At 40.4% G+C, this 18945-nt stretch overlaps 2 protein-coding genes across 3 annotated transcripts in view; one reads left to right on the forward strand and one right to left on the reverse strand.

The window, feature by feature from the left end:
• AMMECR1 (AMMECR nuclear protein 1) overlaps positions 1-18945 on the reverse strand; it is a 94346-nt gene that overhangs the window by 66549 nt on the left and 8852 nt on the right. For both annotated transcript variants that reach the window (XM_064426886.1, XM_064426887.1), the window contains exon 2: positions 2978-3503. In XM_064426886.1, coding sequence (XP_064282956.1) covers positions 2978-3503 — 526 coding nt within the window. The remainder of the gene's footprint in view (positions 1-2977; positions 3504-18945) is intronic.
• Positions 2972-18945, forward strand: part of PAK3 (p21 (RAC1) activated kinase 3) — a 235932-nt gene continuing 219958 nt past the window's right edge. The window contains exons 1-3 of the mRNA XM_064426873.1: positions 2972-3027; positions 4077-4155; positions 11505-11554. The gene's annotated coding sequence lies outside the window, so the exon portion shown is untranslated. The remainder of the gene's footprint in view (positions 3028-4076; positions 4156-11504; positions 11555-18945) is intronic.

An 18945-nucleotide genomic window follows, 5' to 3' on the forward strand; every position in this document is an offset into this window, starting at 1 on the left:
CATCAGAAAGTCAGAAAAATCCAGAGGTATCACAAGCAGGTTTTGTTCTAAAGACAACATGCCAGAACCCCTTGTCCAAGTGATTCAGCCACCTGCTTTTCTTTGATCATACCCAGTTTCATTATTCAAAGACCTGCAAGGAGTATGAGTCATGTTTGTGTGAGGATACCTGCTCACAGGTCTTTCATCCTCCCCGTAATTAACATAACTTTAAAAAATAATTCTATAATTTAGATACAAACCCTTATTTTAGGCCACTGCTCTTTGACCAGATATTTCAGTCTATGGACAGAACCTCCAAATGAATTCAAGGCAGAAAGCTGCAATACACATTCACTGAAAAACACTAGTTCTCATTCAGATTTTTTTTGCTGTACAGGATGAAGCCCAGCTTCAAAGTCAACACCTAATCTTTGTGAGTTACCCAGTTATCAATAAGACTGCCTGCAAATCTTGTGAATGCTAGAAATCATGCAGCCTCTGAACACTTAGCAGGAGCAATTTATTCACCAACCTAAAATTTTATGTGTAATACTGAACAACTATTTCAAAGTTGCATCCTCAACTGCACAAACATAATCAGCTCACAAGGCTGCTGAAAGCAGCAGTTCTGCCATCTGTCTGCTTGTTCCCACCTCACAATTGTGCAGGCACGAATGTTTGTGAAGCCATGCAATGATCCAGAGAGAACCAAATTCAGTAACCAATTGGGGAAAAATATAAACTTATTGTTCACTCATTTCCTGATCTGTACAACCCTGCATGCTGGCACAAGCATGGGAATAAACAGAAATTACATTACTAATTTTAGTGACAGTGGCACTTTTTGAAGTCTAGAAGTTTAGAAGTAGATGCAGCAACTTTTCACCAGGTCTAGCAACTAAGTCTGAAGAATACATATGAATTTCAGAAAAATTAAAATAATTTTACTTATTTTGCAACTGTGTTGTTATTAAAGTAAGAAGCAGGAGGAAAAAAAGTAAATTGATCTACTGCTTACTAAGAGGAATCAAAGTGCTTACTGGAAAACATTTTGGTGCTGAAATCTTTTTCCCTGCCTCAGTTTCCTCCAGTAATAAAACAGACAGTAGAACTAATCTGTTTAACAAATCATCTCAAACAAAGATAAAAATCCGTAAAACCAATGTAATACTGTCACAGAGACACAGACAAAATTCAACTCTCTTACAGCAATGAAAAAGTGGAACAGCATAAAGCTGATGTTGCAACCTATAGTGGGATGGAGAACAGACACGGGACAATGCACAGCAAAATGGCTACTCAGAGCAGCAGTTGCTGAACAGTTGGTATCTACAAAAGGACAGACATGGATTTGCAAAAGACCTGGGTAAAGAAACTCACAGTGGAGTCTCCCTTTCATTATTGATACTCTGATGAAATCACATAGGAGTTATGAAGAGCATATAGGGAAGACTTGCTGGGGTGGCAGGTTAAGTAGGAATCCACAGAGCTGGGTTGTCATGACAGCAGCTGAAAGTATGCAAGAGATGTATAGATCCTGGGTGTTAGAACAGCAAGGACTACAAATAAGATTATCAATACTTTTCATTTTCAAACACCAAGAAGCATACACTACATCTCATTAATGAAACACAGACTGCACGAGAACTGTTTGCACTGGTGAAGGTGCACGAGGGCCCAGGACACACATGGAAAACTCGTACTCATTAAGTACTGAGAAAGCACAGGCTCTCACAAACTTGACAGTCATGCTATACATAAGAGGAAAAAAGTGACATGCACTCTGGTGGACCAATACAGCCGAGTCTCAGCTGGAGCTTGGAAACTCACCACACGAGCTCCATTCCCATAAAAGCAAAGTAGAACAGCGGAAACTTAATTTCAACAACCCCTTACATTAATTCTGCAATCAAACAGACTTGGACCATGCAGCAACCCGGTAACTCATCCCTGCTGAGAGGAAGGAACTTCCTGTCAGAGAGAAGTTACTCCCTGAAGTGCCTGAGCTCTATCTGCAGCAGCATGCCCGGCTGCCCGGCACAGGCAGGCTGCAGGTGCTCACATGCTGGGCAAGACGGTCCTGGCAGGTCACTTCTGAAGGCAGCGTGGCACAGGGTTCAAGACAAACACTGAAGAGTGGCCAGGATGGGAATAAAACAGGCCCTTGTTGGACACTCTTGCAAGGAAGCTTGGGAGGCACAGAGAGGATGGGAGTAACAGGTGTTTATGTGATCTGTTCAAAACTCTGGGAATTCGATGCGGTGGATTACTCAGGGACTCGGGATGTCTAACACTGGGTGATCTTCAGGAATCATTACAAAGCAAGGACTCTGAACGATATGAGACCAAAGTAGCGTTACAAGTGCCTGGCACGGGAAATGTACAGGTACACCAGTGCTCACAAATCTGGGACTCGCACGACAGGGCTCTTACACCGGGTACTCACCATCCAGCACTGGGGAAGGAGAGGCCCGCCCTCACGCAGAGCACACGGACAGCGAGAGGCTGCCTAGTGAAGGGGTCCCAGTAAGGACTACTGGTGAAACGAGCTACTCGGGGGCTGCTGAACACAGACACGGGCGGGGAGAGGGCACTGCCCACGGAGCGCGGCGGCCGGAGGTGGCCGCGGAGCCTGCCACAAAGGCAGGGCGCTGCCAGAGGTGTGAGGGATCACGGGGGAGATGGCACCAGCGAGCCCCGTGCGCGACGGGCCAAGAGGGGCCGGGGAGGAGTCACGGAGCCGGCGGGCAGCGCGGCGCTCCCCGGGGCGAGCCCGGCGCGGGAGGGCAGCGCGGCTCCCGGGGAGCGGGGGCGCCCGCGGGCCGGGCCCGGGGACAGGCGTGGGGCCAGGCGAGGACAGCGGCCGGGCGGCGGGGAAGGTGCCGGGCGGGAGGCGGGAGCCGGCGGGGAGGGAGGGAGGGCGCCCGGCCGGGGGGGAGCCGGGCGGGACGGGCGCGCACGAGGCGCCCACGCGGGCGGTCGCGCCGATACTCACTATGGGTCGTTGGTGAAGCGGGGGCTCCGCGGGGGCTGGTATCCGTACAGGTGACAGTAAAGCACATCGAAGCAGAAGCAGCACATCTCGGCCGACACCACCATCTTCCTGCAGCCGGGCCCGCCGGAGCCGGGGGAGGCGAGCAGCGAGGAGGCCGGCGGGGAGAGGCCGGCGGGGCCCCCGCCGCAGCTGGGCGGCAGCGGCGGGGACAGGGCGCAGCCGGCGGCGCCCCCCGCCAGCCCCCCGATGCCGTTCAGGCGGGGGCCTCCCGGCGGGGGCAGCGCCCCCGGCTCGCCCCCCGCCGCCGCCGCCCCGCCGCAGTGGGAGCCGCCACCGCCGCCGCCCGGGCCGGCCGAGCCCGAGGGAGGGGAGCTGGAGAGTTTCTGCTTCTTCACCCCGCAGCAACCCGCCGCCATCTTGGAGCCGTCTCCCCCCACGCAGCGCTTCCGACCCATGGCGGGGGGGCCGGCCGGCCGGCCGGGGGACGTGCGGCGGCCCGCTCCGCCTCCTGCCGCGCCCGCTTCGCCTGCACGGGGAGGGGGCGGGAGAGGGAGGATGAATGAGGAGCGGGAGGGAAAGGAGAATCGGCGGGGGAGGTGAGGGGGGGGAAGAAGAGACAGAGAGAGCTGCGTTAGAGCGACCCGGTGAGCGGCCCCGGCGGCCAGGGCCGGGCCTGAGGGGGCAGCGCGGCCCGCAGGTGTGGCGGCCTTTCCCCACCCCTCCACACGCCAAGCCGCCCCTCTCGCCTTCCCCTCGCGCTTTATCTCCTCCTTCTGCCAGAGAAGTGGAGCAACTCCACCTCGCGTGCTAAAAAAAAAGAAATAAAAAAAATAAAATAAACCCACAAACCCGAGCTCTGCAGGCGCCGCACGGCAGGAGCAAAGCCCTTGAGATGGTTAAAAACACCCCGCTAAATAATTCAAGTGACCTGAAATGCCTTTCTCTGGGGAAGAGAAGGGGAGGGCTGTGTTGGAGCCGCTAGGCTGGGAGCTTGGAGAGAGTGCTTGGATGCAGCTATTAAGCATGCAGTCGTGATGGCTAAAAGCCACGGGCTTTATATGTATATATATATAAAATAGATATATTTTTTTAATTACAGCTTTGCCAATTACTTCACAAGGAGTAAACAGCAGCTCGGAGCACAGGCCCGCAGCTGCAGAGCCAGCAGCCATGACCCGGTGAGACCACGGCGCTGGGTGCGGGCAGCCCGGGAGGGACCTCTAGGGAAGGGAAGTCCCGAGGAAAAAGGATGCGAGTTCCTGCTGCTCTCCAGAAACCAAAAATCAAGCTTATTAAGGAGGGGAAATGTGTTTTATATTACTGTTTTACGTTAGCCTCACATGTAGATATATCTGAATGGATGGGGAGACTTGTAAACAGCCATAAAGTACTTCAAAATCTATAAGTATATTTAGAAAATAACACCTCACCCGTCACTGTTATGCAGCCATCTCTGGCATGGGATGTAGCAGCTGTTTAACATAGAATAGCAACACTACGGTATCGAGGAAGACAAGGGGGTGAGGACTGCCACACAGAGTTAAAATAATATCACAAGTTTAGAGAGACAGCTGTAACCGTTACACAAGCTGAAATGCAGTATACAGAAATATTGCCATCTCAAACTACTTGGAGACTCAGTTTTACATTTCTTGATGAGAATGGTTTCTCCAGCATCCTCATGTTAATTTTGGCAGCATCTTAAATGATGTATTTGAAGGGAAAATCCCCAATTAGTAGATCTCCTACACTAATGGGTTAAAAGGCCCTTTGGAGGTTTCTATCCAAATACTGGCTAAACTCCTCTTGCTTTGACTGTGAATCATAGCCTGAAGTGAAACAGCTGCAGGGAATAATAGCAAACAGAAAGGAGAGTTAGATGGTGTGAAGCAGTCTTTTCCATTTTTAAATGTAATGTTTATGTTTGGAGCTGGTGAATACTTGAGAAGGGAACCCAATTACCTTCCCAAACAGTGTTCAAGTTTCTTTCAAAACAAAGACGGTGTTTTCTACTGAGGGATTCATTTGTTTAAAATCAGTTAGCAGTGACACCTTCTGTTGCTTTTGGGAAAATAGTTTTTCCAGGTATTGAATTATTTTTCTCTTTTTGTTGAACATCCTATATTATTTAATATCAATATTTATAAAAATATTCAGTAATTGCAAAAGCTTACAATGCATACAGAAAGGTTAATTGTTCACTCCACTGGGACAGATATTTGGAAGATTCATTGTAAGGCTCAGAGCTAGGACTGATATCCTTATATCATGACTACTGATAATGAATAGTGATGACTTTTTGGTTGACTATTGTATTGCAAAATTCCCTGAATGAAAGGGTAAACTAAGTATATTAATCATTAGAAAAAACTTCCTTTTTCCATTTCTGCTCATGTTCTCTGCTGTATTTGCCTATAGTTGTGCTCCTATTTTATCTCAGTGCATGTAATGCATACCAAATCTCTAGGTAAAGACAGCAACAAATACACAAACAGAATTGTGGAAACTAGTGGAATCAGGAAGACAGAATTGTTTTATCAAATATCTTGAAGTGGAGAGAACTGCAGCCTCACAAAATATTTTTCATAGCTCAATGGAAAATTTCCATTTCTATTTGAAACATTTATTCTTTGGATTATATGGCTGTGGATAATAGCAAGATGTGTTTCATTGGTCCTTTACTTCAGTTAAATATCAAAAACTTTTATATTTTTTACTACAAGAAACCGTGAATGTACTTCTCTACTCTGCTAACTTTAGCAGATTCTTTCCTGTTGGTTGATGACAGTGCTGTGCCTCATGCAGTCAAATATCCCAAGTGAACTCTGGGTGAAAAACAAACTCTTTACCAGTACCAACAGAATCAGAATGGTTGTGAAATTAGGTCAATGCAATTTAGGAGTGATGTACCTCTCCTTTATGACTTCAGCTGTTGAGCACTATTGCTCACCTCATGTTCTAAAGCCGCAGTGCTTTCAGAAAAGTCACTTATTACAAGTAAGAGATTAAAATTAATGTTTTAATTTAAAAGCACAGCTTGAAAAGAGCTGTAAATTATTATAATAAACATAGAATTATTTGCAGAAATATATTTCTCAGTGATCTGACCCTGCTCTGAAGGATTGCCCTTCTTCAACAAAATAATCAGAATTATTAGTATCTGAGGGAAATTATATCCTGACAGACAGAATCTAATTCCTTTTGAATTTGAGGTAGAATTTGCACTGACTGTAGTAGAAATCAGATTGTTGTTAAGTTGGCCAAAAGATCATTTATGTTTCCCCATTATGTTTCCTACAATCTAATTAGAAGACAAATCAACCAGAACAAGGAAACAATGAGCCAAAATTTGGCTCCATCAGTAAGCAGGAGTGATATAATCCTTGCCTTATTAGTATCAATTCTTTTAATAGGCACTGGAACAGGTGAGGGATTTAAAAGAGTACTTAAAATAACACATTTAGGCTGTTTGGCTCCATGGGCAGTTCTGCAGGAGTAGTAATTTTGGTTTAAGCAGTTCTACCTCAGCTAATTGTTCTCTTTCCTTCCCCACCCATTCTGATGTGTTCATGCAGCTGTTTGTGCAGATGTAAGGCAGAAGACCAAGTTTAAAAACACTCTTTTCCATCAATTATTTTTCAGCCGAATCAGTTCTCCAGTCTGGTTTATCAGAGGGCTGCACAAAAATCTATGTTGGCCTCTTGGAGTGGCTACACAAAATTGAGAATTAATGGCTTTGGGCAGCTGAGACAGTGCTGGTGAAAAATTAGAAAATGCAGCCTAAAGCAACATTTCACATATTTATGGGGAAACTGTCAGAAATCACAGAAATATTTGAATTTTAAATAATAGGTGAAGAAAACCAGATGAGGAAAGGTAAAGGGCCTTGAATGGGAAGGAAATTAATTTATGCTTGGGACTGTGGAAAAGACAGTGCCAGGCAATGAAGGAAAGGGAAACAGAAAGTCCTCTTTTCAAAATACAGAATATCCCACTTTCTGAGAACTGAATAAAATACTGTACTACAAATAATTCTGTAAAAATAAAATCCCTTCAAAATTTGAACTATGTAAACAGCTAGCACGTCTATGGAGTTGCTAGTTACTATTCTAGAGAAAAGTCTCGACGTACCTCTTCCAAAATTCAAAAGTTAAATTCTATCTTTCTATCTTCCCATCCTAATGCATTTTTTTGGATGGGCCTGCCATAAAACTGGAAGATTTACATGCTAAAAATTCCTTTGGTCTGAGGAGTTTCCACCCATTGTAGAGCCACTCTAGACAACTCTTGCCTTGCTCTGCGGCCTGCAAGGCATCAAGGGTGAGCTGGAAAGAAAGTGGGTTTGCTTGTGTTACTTTCTCACATTATTCCCAAACTGGTCTGTCACACTCTTGAGGCTCATGTGAGTTTCCCTCAGTATATTCTGCTTAGACAGAATAGTTTCTGTTGTTCACTTACACTCAGTGTCTCAGCTGTCCCCAGGAGATATTAGATGCAGCGCTGAATCTAGGCCAGAAAGTGTGCACAAAATCTAACAAAGCTAATGAAAGTTAACTTGCACATGTCTGAGAATAACAATTGTTCCTACCATTTAGAGGCCATATCCTGCTATTGTTCCATATATCAAACGCCTATTGAAGTTTCTTCTAAAAAATCTTGTACAAAAAATCATCTCCGGATGTGATAACAGCCAGCAGACAAAAGGTCCTCACATGTTATTTTACTGGAATCCTGGTCCTTTTTCATATTTTGGACTATGTTATAATTTTACTGTACTGTGAATCCAATCTGTATTATTTTAAAATTCACATTGTTTTACAGTAGTTTTTCACTCCAATGTGAATTTAGAGTTTTGTCCTGTTAAACCATCTGGGCTTGCACTGTAAAACTGGGCATTAGTTTGCCCACTAAACAAAATCAAACAAACAAACACCCCACTAAATAAACCCTCCAAAACCAACAAGTAAAGCAAAAAATAACCATGCATTCTAAAATGTTATTTGTCAAAGTAAATAATCTAGGACTGAACAGTTTCTGAACTAGAGATAAAAGCATAAAGTGTGTCAATGGAGTCAGAAGAATTATTTAATTAGAAAGCTAAAGTTCAAAGCACTTGTAATAAATGGAAGGTGAGACTAGTAGTAGCTTTTTAATGGAATTCTTTTCAACTAATTCTATGAGCTGCAATGCTCCTCAAATATTATGTTAATGCCATATCCTCTCCTTTTGCAATGTATTTTTCCATTGTACAGTGATAAAAGGAGATGTAGCTTACATAGCTGTATTCTCTCTATAAATTCACCGTGGCTACATTGAGGTCAGTGAAGCTACAGCGATTTATGCTAGCTGATACATTAATAATAAGCCTTAGGATATATTTTTTGACATGGCTGTTTGTAGTTAGTCTCCTTCACAAAATGTTTGCCACTGCTGTGGAGAACCTTTTGTATTAATAGCATTTCTCAATTCTGAAGAGTGAGAGCTTTAAAAGTTGTTAGTGAATTAGAACAATATTGGTGTCTGTTTATCCAGTGCAGTTATACAGACCCCACTAATGAACCTCAGCAACAGTCAAATAGGACACAACAATTGATGTGTATTAGGAAAAAATGTAATAATTAAATTTCAAGTGTATGAGTGGATTGGGAAGATAAAATGCATGGTGATGGTGTGCTAAGAATTAAAATCTGATCAGGACTCCACAATTACAAGCCTGCTTATTCCTTTAGCCATCCCAAGGGGCCAGCACTTGATTTTGTATCTTGTGTAAAAATACCAATATGAAACTTTCATATAAATTCAGTTAATGCAAGGAGCAGCAATTTCAGAAAAGAGGTGAATGTTAACAATATCAATTTATCATTAATGATGTTAATTGATGAGGATGACAGAAATGCTCCAGAGTAAGGAAGCTAACAGGCATAAATTCTTATCTTCCTTTTGATATGAGACTGAGTTGAGCTTTCTTTTTCAGGTGTTATTTAATTTTCTTGTGAAGTGATTTGATTTCTTCCGGCTGCTGCTTTTGCTATCTTTTTGCACTTGTTATCTAGCTTTTGGTGTTAAGGAATTCCACCTCCATTCCTCTAATGTCCAGGTCTTAGCTCAGGTTCATGCTCCCTTGCTCTGGTATTTTACACTGTTCAGATAGCATTGAAGCTGTCATCTCTCTGTTCCTTTAAAAGAAATGAGATATACTGTTCTTTTCTCCAGAGACTGAAGAAATTTTTCTTTAATCTTTGTGAGCAGTGAAAACTCAGCAAATCCTTCTGCTGCCCTTTACCATTCTCAGTTCTATAAAAGAATCTGTGAATCTTAAGATGGCCAAGGACTACTTCCACTGTTCCAGGCAGAAACATCTAGTCACTTGATATTGGATGGGTTTATTTTCTCCTAGTGTAATATTTTGGCTATTGTTTTGAAAGTGTGTTCATTAGTAGACTCTTACAGCTTCTAAAAATATGCAAGCAGGGCACTCAAGTATTTTTCCATCTTTGTTATTGTAATACATTACTATTTATCAACTGTATTTTTTTCCTTTCTCCCTAGAAGTATCAGCATTCTTTACACTCAATGTCTAAATTACTTGCCCTTATATCTTCAAGTGCTTCTGATCTGTACATGTCACCCTGAATGATATGTTGATCCTCCTTTCTGTGACTGGTTTAATAAAATCTTATTCACTTATGTCACTTTGTTGCACTTCTCTCTTTTTCTGTGCAAAGTAAAAGCTGACAAATGCCAGTGTTTTGCTATAAAGGTGCTGGTCCTTCAGCACTATGATCTGCTCAAATCACTAAATATATTGTCTTAAAAGAGACTTGCTGTAAATTGAACGTTAGTTAAGAGCAGCTGTTACCCTCTGTGGCAAAGAGCCAGCAGGGCTCTGGAAAAGCCCTTGTCAGTGCAGTTGTTCCTTTCCTCACTGGCACCTCGTGCGGGCTGCCCTCGCCCCTATCTGTTTTCACATATTCAGTCCTGCAAATTCTTCTTTTCTTTCAAGTGGGTAGGAAAAGCCAAACAAGTCATGAGCACCAAATCCTAACTGGTATCTTTAAGGCTTCAGAGGGGACAAGCAATCCTGAACCCCAACTTCTGCAAGTTTGTGAATAAAATTGGATCTGCTGGAACTGGTAGAATTCAGTGCCTCACTTATTCATAGGTACATTTTCATTAGTTTATTCCTTCCTTTCTATAGAATTCATGTTCTCCAACATATTTTCTCATTTCTTTCTATTACAAAAGTCAGTTCTCCTTTCAGACATGTATAAATCAAATTACTCCAGTGAGGTAAATAAAATTTCACTGTTACAGAATGATGAGTTCAAACCCAGGCCTTTTAAACTGCTCCCCTTGTAAATTCATGAATGATTTGTCAGTTTCTAGGTCTCCTGAGCTATCCTCTGTTTTCAAGGAAAGTGATATTTTCCAAGATCAATATCCATCTCCACAAAACTTTTTGTCTTTCCATTTTTCTTCTCTCCCACATTTGTATTCTCACTCTAGGGAAGGGCCTTCAGGCTGCCTGCTGGTGGTGATAATTTCTGTCGTAGTTGTTTAATGTATAAAATAAACACATTGCATTAATTTTGAATAAAAAGCAGCTGATAAACATGCAAGTTCAAAAGTGTTACCTCTCTTGTGCACTTTTCCTTTCATTCACTAATTCTGATACCCCTTTTTACATTATCCATATAACTCAGTCTGCCATTACAGCAAGTAAAAGTAGATATTTTCTTTTTTAACATGATCATTATTTAAATAAAGTAAAACATATTTTAGAAGATTAAAATGAATACTATTTCTTAAACTATGAAGGAAGTCATAGCATTCAGGAAGCACTATTGCTTACTATGTTTCCTACTAACCATTATAAAAGGTGAAATTACAGATTTTAACATCTGGAAATAGCTGTGATGATCAAGACTTGTGTCTGAGCTTTGATTTGCATGTTTATTTTTCTCAGTGGTTTCTTCATGGTTAATATTCTAATAATCTACTGACTGCCAGAGATTGCACAATAATAACATATTTTGATTTAAATACCATACATATGATTTGATACCTACACATTCTTAATACTAAAAACATATCCTTGTTACTTCAAGTAAAAAAAGGACATCTTTCATTGTGTATTTTAGAGTAAATCTGTACGTTTTTTGATCTACAGGCTCTAATTCTAAATGAGATTCTGGGTTTATTACCATCTCCCTTGAAACTGCATCTCAATAATAATTCATTTGTTTTGATTAGCATTTCTAAAGAGCATTTCAAGATTGGAAGTATCCCTGTGACACAGTTGTGCAGAATCCTAGCAGAGTGTGTCAGATCTAATGCACTGAAATATTTCAGGGCTATTTGTACATGGGGTAGGTCCTTCCTGCTAATGCTCCATTTAGATTAGGGATATAGAAGAAATTTGAAAATAATTTAATAAGAAATGCTGTGTGTTTAACTCTTTAAAAAAATCACATAAGAATTTGAATTCTCTGTTTTTCTATTGCTTACTTTGTGGTTGTTTTCACAGGTCAAAGTCCAGCTGTCCAGTGTCATCACATTCAGATTCTGCCATGACCTGTAAGTCTCTCACCTCTAAATTTTCTGTTGCAATAGAACAGCTGCCTGAAAACTTGTGGCATACTGAAATATGTCTTTCATTGAACTGTCATTAAACAGTATATGTTGGATATGGCTTGTCTTGCTATGCAAAATCCATGTAGTTCGAACATGTACACTTATAGTATAACACATCTGCTTTTTAAAAGAGTAGCTTATGATAATCTCATTAATTGCATTTTAAATGGAAGGCTTACAGCTTAACAAATCTACTTCTGTTTCTAGAGGTACCCTTACTCTAAAACTGGTTCTCTTTCTAGTTAAATCAGAACTGAAAGTTATCAAAGGAAAATATTACATTTGCCCTTTGATTTGAACAATTACCAAGCATTACATGCTCAAAGTAAAAAATGGATAACATTTTATTTTATGAGTCCACTAACTAATAGTGAATTAGAATAAAACTCCCATGGGAACACATTTGACATTCACATGAATAACAAATGAGTTCATTATGATCCCCTGCTTATAAAAAAATGGGAAATGAATTCATAATTATTAAGCATTTAAAAGTAACATTCCCCCAAAAGATAAAACCTTGTATTAAGTACCCAGCTGTGGTTCAGCTGCAGGGCTTTAAAGAACCTGAAATGAAGTGGTACCAGAAATTATTTGGTAATTTGCCACATTGTTTAACTACTTGGTTGCCAAAATAATGAAGATTTGAAAGCTAGTTAATGCCTTTGAATTAATTCTGAAAGTTTGAGATTAATCTTGCTTCCAAAGCAGAGAATACAGATTAGATACATGGTGCATGAAAGGATTATGCTGGGTCTATGTATAAAGAGGAGGATTACAGCACATATGGCTACTGACATGTACTCATGTTGTAAGTGCCTGTGGGCATCTCATTTGAAATACATATTAGAGTTGAATTTTGTTGGTTTTTTTTAATATATATGTGATTTTATATATGACAAATACCATTCAGGACAGTTATTTTCTAGAAGTGACATTCTCAAATCCTTGCTGGGCTGTCACATTAGCATACAGCTCACAGCCAGGCAGGAAACAACTCTTCCATGAAAGGAACCTCTGCCCTGTGATGACACTAATAGCACAGGGTCCCAAAGGTTGCCTTGGCTGCCAGGCAGAGAGGGAGATAAGAGATTCTCAGAGCAAAGTCAAGAGAACAGCATAGAGAACTTGCAGGGGAAGAGAAGAGGGATAAGTAAAATCCTTTTTTTTGTACTACCTGCACCAAAGACATAAGCCAAAAAGGATGAGAAGTAGACTGAATAAAGACTGTTCCAAGTGCTGTCAGCACCAAAGAGATGCAAAATTCTTGTGCTCCCAAATCTTACATAGATTTAAATAACATTGATGGAGTGAAGAAGATAATTGTCTTCTGTATAAATATTGACCCTATGGGTAGCCCTCCTTGGTTATCCAAGGACTAGAGAAATAATGCCATATGAGATATATTAACATCATTACTATAATGCCATATTCTTTTCCCAGTATAGAGGTAAGGACATGTATGAAAGACCTTGTGTACATGCAGATTTTAAAGTGACATTGCTCCCACATTTTTCCAAGCTCCCTTCTCCTTAGCAACAGCCAAGACTCTTAACACAATCATGTTGCCATTGACTATGTCGTCATGCTGATCAGGAGGGGAAAAAAGCCACATCAGATGTGCTCATATTTTATTTCACTCAGAGGTCTGAAGCTGCAGTCTGCCATTAAGTGGACTCCATGAGAGACCTAGGCTGTGGGCTTGAGAAAAAGTGCTGTAAAACCAAAACATGCAGAGAAGGGAGGAAGTAGGGAAGGAAGGGTCTCAGGATTGTGGAGGGTGAGGGACATGCTGCAGAGCCGTGAAAATGGTCATAAAGACTAGAAATAAATTAACCATAACAGAATTCTCTAAGATAATAATATACTTTTCTAGTCCAATTATTTAGTTGTTACTACTAGGGAAAAATTAATCAAAATATCAGAAAATCCATTTGTACTATACTAAGCTTGTGGGAAAATGTGGGCAATTATTTGAGAAAGTGTTAAGTGAATATAAAATTATGTCCTTCTGCTTTGGAATGAGAATTACCAGATGAGCTTTAGAAATTGCATAGCTGCCAATGGAAGAATATGATTTATGCACTGCTGAGTTACATTGTTTTTAACTTAAAAAGTCTTGGTTCTGTCTGATTTAACTTCTGATTTGATCTGTGTGGATAGAGTTTGGATGTATGTCCAGACAATAGGGCTGAGCTGATGCTTCAGAGGGAGGTGAGATATACCCAACCTAAATCCAATAGATAAAAACTAAATGTGTATCAGAGAAACTAATTGTGCATCAGGGAGACCAGCTCCTTCCTGAGCCCTGTGAATTGCTGGGTGAAGAATATGGTTTGATTACGATTATTGCCTTAATGCAGACCTTCAATTCTTATGGGCCTCAAGAGGGCAATGCAGGAAACCTGTTCTGTAATGTATGAAGTGAGGGGTATAAACTCTTGTATTCATATATTCACATCATACATAAGTCTACATTTCAAGGAACTGGGAGATAATTAAGAAGATAAACCATACCTGCTAATTATGCTACATACAACTTTTTTTTCCTTGTAAGATAAATCCAAGTTTGGAGGTTTGATGGTTTTTTATTTGGTGGGTTTGTTCTGGCTTTTTTCCAAGCTGATAAATTATGAACCTACTGCTTATAAAACTTTTAAAGTTCCTATTTTAAAACATTTAACATCTGTCAGAAAGATAGTTATTTGTTTATACAGCCTTTAATATTATAATGTATCTATGGCTGTCAATATTTGAGGTAATCATTATTATAAACAAGGACACAATAAGAGAAATGCTGTGATAGTTTTCCAAATGATGACAAGGGAAAGCGTATTTATAAAAATAAGATGACATTATCTTACTGTAGCCACTTTTAAGTTAAGACATCAGAAGACAGTTTGCTTTCAAAATGTTGGATAAATCACACAAGTCAATATCACATCATGACTTCTCCGACCATATGCTCCCTCACAAGGCCACTGGTGGTCATCAACCAACTTCAGTGTGCAAAAAATTGGCATAACATACCTTATCAGGTAGGTTTCTGTTCATTACCACCACATTAGATTGCATGTAAGTTATTCCAGTGTTTGCTTGTGATTTGCTAGGTGAAACAGGGTGGCCTGTTGCACCACCCTTCTGTGGAAAAATGGAATTAATGAAATTTGGAGAAAGCTCTAGAAGTAGACACTTCTTTCAGCATCAGAGAACTGTGGTCACTAGGATTCCTTTTGGAAAATTAAGAAAGGAAAAGTGGTAGAAAGAATTAGTACTTGGAATGGGTGAGTCCTGACTAAGATAATCAGAGGAGCAGCCATCTCTGAGAAGAAAGGGAAAATCCATACAAGACTTTTTTTTTTAAAGAAACAGGTACAGTTGTGAGGAGATATGAATAATTTATAAAGATTTAAGTCTAGGCTTCAGAATGTACTTAAAATGAGACAAGTCTTAATCTGAATCCCCTAATTTTGTGGTATGGTATCTTGCAGCAGATGATAGCAAAACATGCTTCTTCTAAATCTTATGGAACAACACTTATAGTAAGTAAAGGCAATTGGCAGTGGTTGAAATACTAATAACACACTGCATTTCAAACATTTGTTTAAAGTGACCTCAGCCTGTTATTCTACTGCTAGAGACAAACCTCACTCAAATTGCATTTTTCTACGGCTGAAATGTTCTAACAGTATGGTACCAAAATTAGGTGTAATTGCTAATAATTTATTCACCAGAAGGTTTGCTATTATCAGCTTTGTTTATGTCAGATGGAGATTAAAAAATAGGTCTCTTTCTTGCAAACTGCTGTGCAAATTTCATCTGCTTTATTAGATGTCATTATCTCATAGGAATGATATGAAATTCTTCTCATAACAGAAAAAAAAAAAAGATAACCAAATATAATATAGGACTTATATGAATTTTAGGATTTTAATTGACAGGACCTTATTTATATATATATATTATATCTGTAATATGCTATAAGCTTTCTGTTCCGCTTTCAAGAAGTGTTGCCGTAAACATTCATGCCAAGCAAGGAATAAAATTGTGTGTGTAATATATATTCATTCTGTATATTTAGCAGAAAACATATAAAGAATTTTTAAATTTATTTTTAATTTTGCATTATCCTATCCTATCCTGTGCTTTTTTTGCTGCTCTGATTCAAAATGTTGAGAACTCAGAGACAGGTTTATTAGGAAAGCAGGAGCCATATATCCATTGCATCTCTGCACTGTATTAAATAGTGTAAGATCACTTCTTAGCTCTTGTGAAGATGTGCTCTTTGAAATTTTAAAGATTGAAGTGTGAGTAGCTCTAAACTATTCCTTTTACCTACTATTTTGAAATTTTTTTTTTTCATTATAGCACTGATCCTCAGTTTTACTTGTTTCAAATCATTGGGGGGGGGGGGTTGTCTCTTAAAACATGGTATTTCTACTTAAAAAAATAACAAGAAGAAAACATTTGTAAAGTTCAAGCTACTTGCTGGCCTCTGGATGGAAATCCTTCCTTGTGCACAGCATTGTTCTTGTGTAGTGCTAGGAAATGTACAATACACTACTTGTAGCCACAACAGAAAAGATACCGAGAATCCAATTAGTTTCTTTCCCTCTGTAATTTAGGAGTTACATTCATTAGATGATTAAAATTCAGATGGATTCATAATTACATTTATTAACATACAAATTCATTTACATTTCTTATTTATGACCTTGCACATTGCTGCTCGTTCACCAGTGGTAGAGAAAAATGCAGTTTTATGTTAGTTTATAATGAATTTGTTCTTGCTGGTAAGCACTGGAAATGTGATGCAATGTTTTAATTTCAAACACTGCAAGAGTATTTTAAAATCCAAGTAATTTATTTATTATAGCAGGCTTCCTGGAAACATTTATTTTAATTTTTTATTCTAAAAACTAGAGTTTATTATTCCATTTTTTGTGTTTTTCCTTCCCTACACATGAAAATTAAATGCAGAGATGTAATATTTTAGATCATGTGCTTTCAGGCAACTGCATACATGCATCTATCTACATGTTAAAAACTCAGTAAATATGCTGCCTTTTTCAGAGAAAAAAAAATCTTGAGGAAATTCTCTTCCAGAGGTAATTTCACAGTTGTGGGGGTTTGCTTTGTTTTCCTAATGAAATTCTGCAGGGATACTTGGTTGGAGTTCTATGCAAGGATTTCTGAAATCAATGGAAAGGTCATGAGCTCTGAGTGGAGGTCTCAGGCATGGAAGAACACACTCACTCCTGTGTCAGACCGGAGCAGAAAACGGAAGGAGAAGGGTCCCGGGTGTCCCTGGTCCAAATGAGCTGCTCTCAGCTCAGGTTAGAGACGTGGACAGGCTGTGTGTGACTGAACAGTGGGGCATGGCACCCGTCATAACCCTCCCCTTTTCCCCTCATCAGTTCGCCAGGACATGAGTGCAGCGGCCGAAGCAGGAGCCAAACCCGGGTCTCCAGAGCCGCTGCGGCCATCTGGGGTGCAGTGTGGTCTGCAGTGTCCGCCTGCTGCCCAGGGCCGCCCGCAGCCCGTGGGAGCAGGGCTGGCCCGGGGAAGCCCTTCCCGCAGAGCCGTGCCAAGGGCTCGCAAGGGCACAGCTCCGCCTGCTGCCGAGCTGGCTTTATTTCCAGCGCTGTCGGAGCGGCACAGACCACGCTGCGTGCCTGTGCCCGTGCAGCCTTTGCTGCATAACTTCTAGTTGACTGGAGAGATAAAAATAATCCCTGACATAAATCAACTTCATTCTGCCTCAGGACAGAATTTAAATACCTTCTCCTGGGTGTTCTTCCCTCTGTATAAAAGTGGAAAGTTCACTCTCCAGCCTTCACACTCTGATTTTAGAAAACATTTCACGAGGGACTGCCACAGTGAAGGTAGAGCTATTGCTGCATGAGGATACAAGGAATATCAGCTAGGGACACAGTGGTGGGAAATGGAAAGATATTTTAGAAAGACTCTTGAGTATTTCCTTTCCCAGGGTTCTAGGGCCAAAATGATGCTTGAATTTATGAATAGAGGTGGACAAAAATTTTGAATGATTTTTAAATTCTTAGAATAACAGAGGTTTGAAAGGACTGGGACCATTCTTGAGATTAGGTTGAGCTAAAATTGTTTCAACTGAAATGTAGGAAAATATGAAACATTTTCTTAGTTTTTAAAGGAAATATCTTAACATGCTGAAAATGAAGTTTTTAATCTTTTGAAATGGAAATATCATTTTCCACTTCCAAGTTAGTATAAATTGAATAGTAAAATGTGTGTATTTTTAATAAAGTCACAAAACATTTTATTTTTAATTAGATGTAATAATTATGATCTACCATAAATGGAAATTACTGGGGTTTTATTTTGTTAAAAAAAAAAAAAGACAGTTTGTTCTTCCTTTTTGCTGACATTTTCATTTTGTTATTGAATGGGAAAAAACTTCACTTGCTCGATTCTGCTTATGAAATCTTCATGAGTCACTGCTCTGGGGCTTTTCAGGTGACCTGTGTGTTTTCAGGTGACTGTTAGCGTGTAAGGGTGTAGCTCCTCCCTGTACTGTACCAGTGCTGGACCTTGAGCCTTGCTGCATGCTCTGCCTGTGCTCTACTCTGGTTCTCTGGGACAAAAATAGAGTGGGTAGGGATCTGTGATTTCAGCAGGCTGTTCATGAAAAGCAGGATCTCTTAATTCTAGTATGATTGTGGGATACTTGCATGAGGTATCATTAGCTCAGCATACACTGAGTAAAAGAGACCTGGTCACACATCTTTTCCTTCTACTTTGTATTCCTATTCTTTTCTTTCCTGTTCCTTGTTCTCTTGTCAGCCATCAGTTCATTTCAAATAGATATGATCAAAATTTTCATCTAAAGTTACAGAGCAGCTGATGAGAACTCCAGATGCCCTATCAGCCTCATTTTTTCTCAGGCTGGTCTGGGCAATTCAAAGGCAGAATCTTCTGATCTGTGGCTCTTCTCCCATTGACCCCATATGGCTGACTTGGGTGAATGCTTAGGGATTTCAGAAGCAGTTTTGCTCAGTCATCATTGTCACTCCAACAGTGCCAACCTCTGGAAGCTCAGAAAGCTGCTGCAGTCTCCCAAGAAAGGCTTATCAGACCTTTCCTAGGAGAGGTGAAGCAGTTGATGATAAAGCAGGTAATGAAATCGAGTGCTACTACGTGTCTCCCTTCACAACATCACTTCAGCAAGTAAATGACTACAGATTGGGTGTAGGATTCCTATATCTTATAGGTAGTTGTTGGGATGTTGTTTGGTTTTTGTTTTGTTTTTGTCTTTTAAAGAAAAGTTATTAGGGTTGGTCTAGTAGCTAAAATCT

Source organism: Passer domesticus, chromosome 7 (genome assembly GCF_036417665.1).
Source record: "Passer domesticus isolate bPasDom1 chromosome 7, bPasDom1.hap1, whole genome shotgun sequence".
Classification (NCBI taxonomy): Eukaryota; Metazoa; Chordata; class Aves; order Passeriformes; family Passeridae; genus Passer; species Passer domesticus.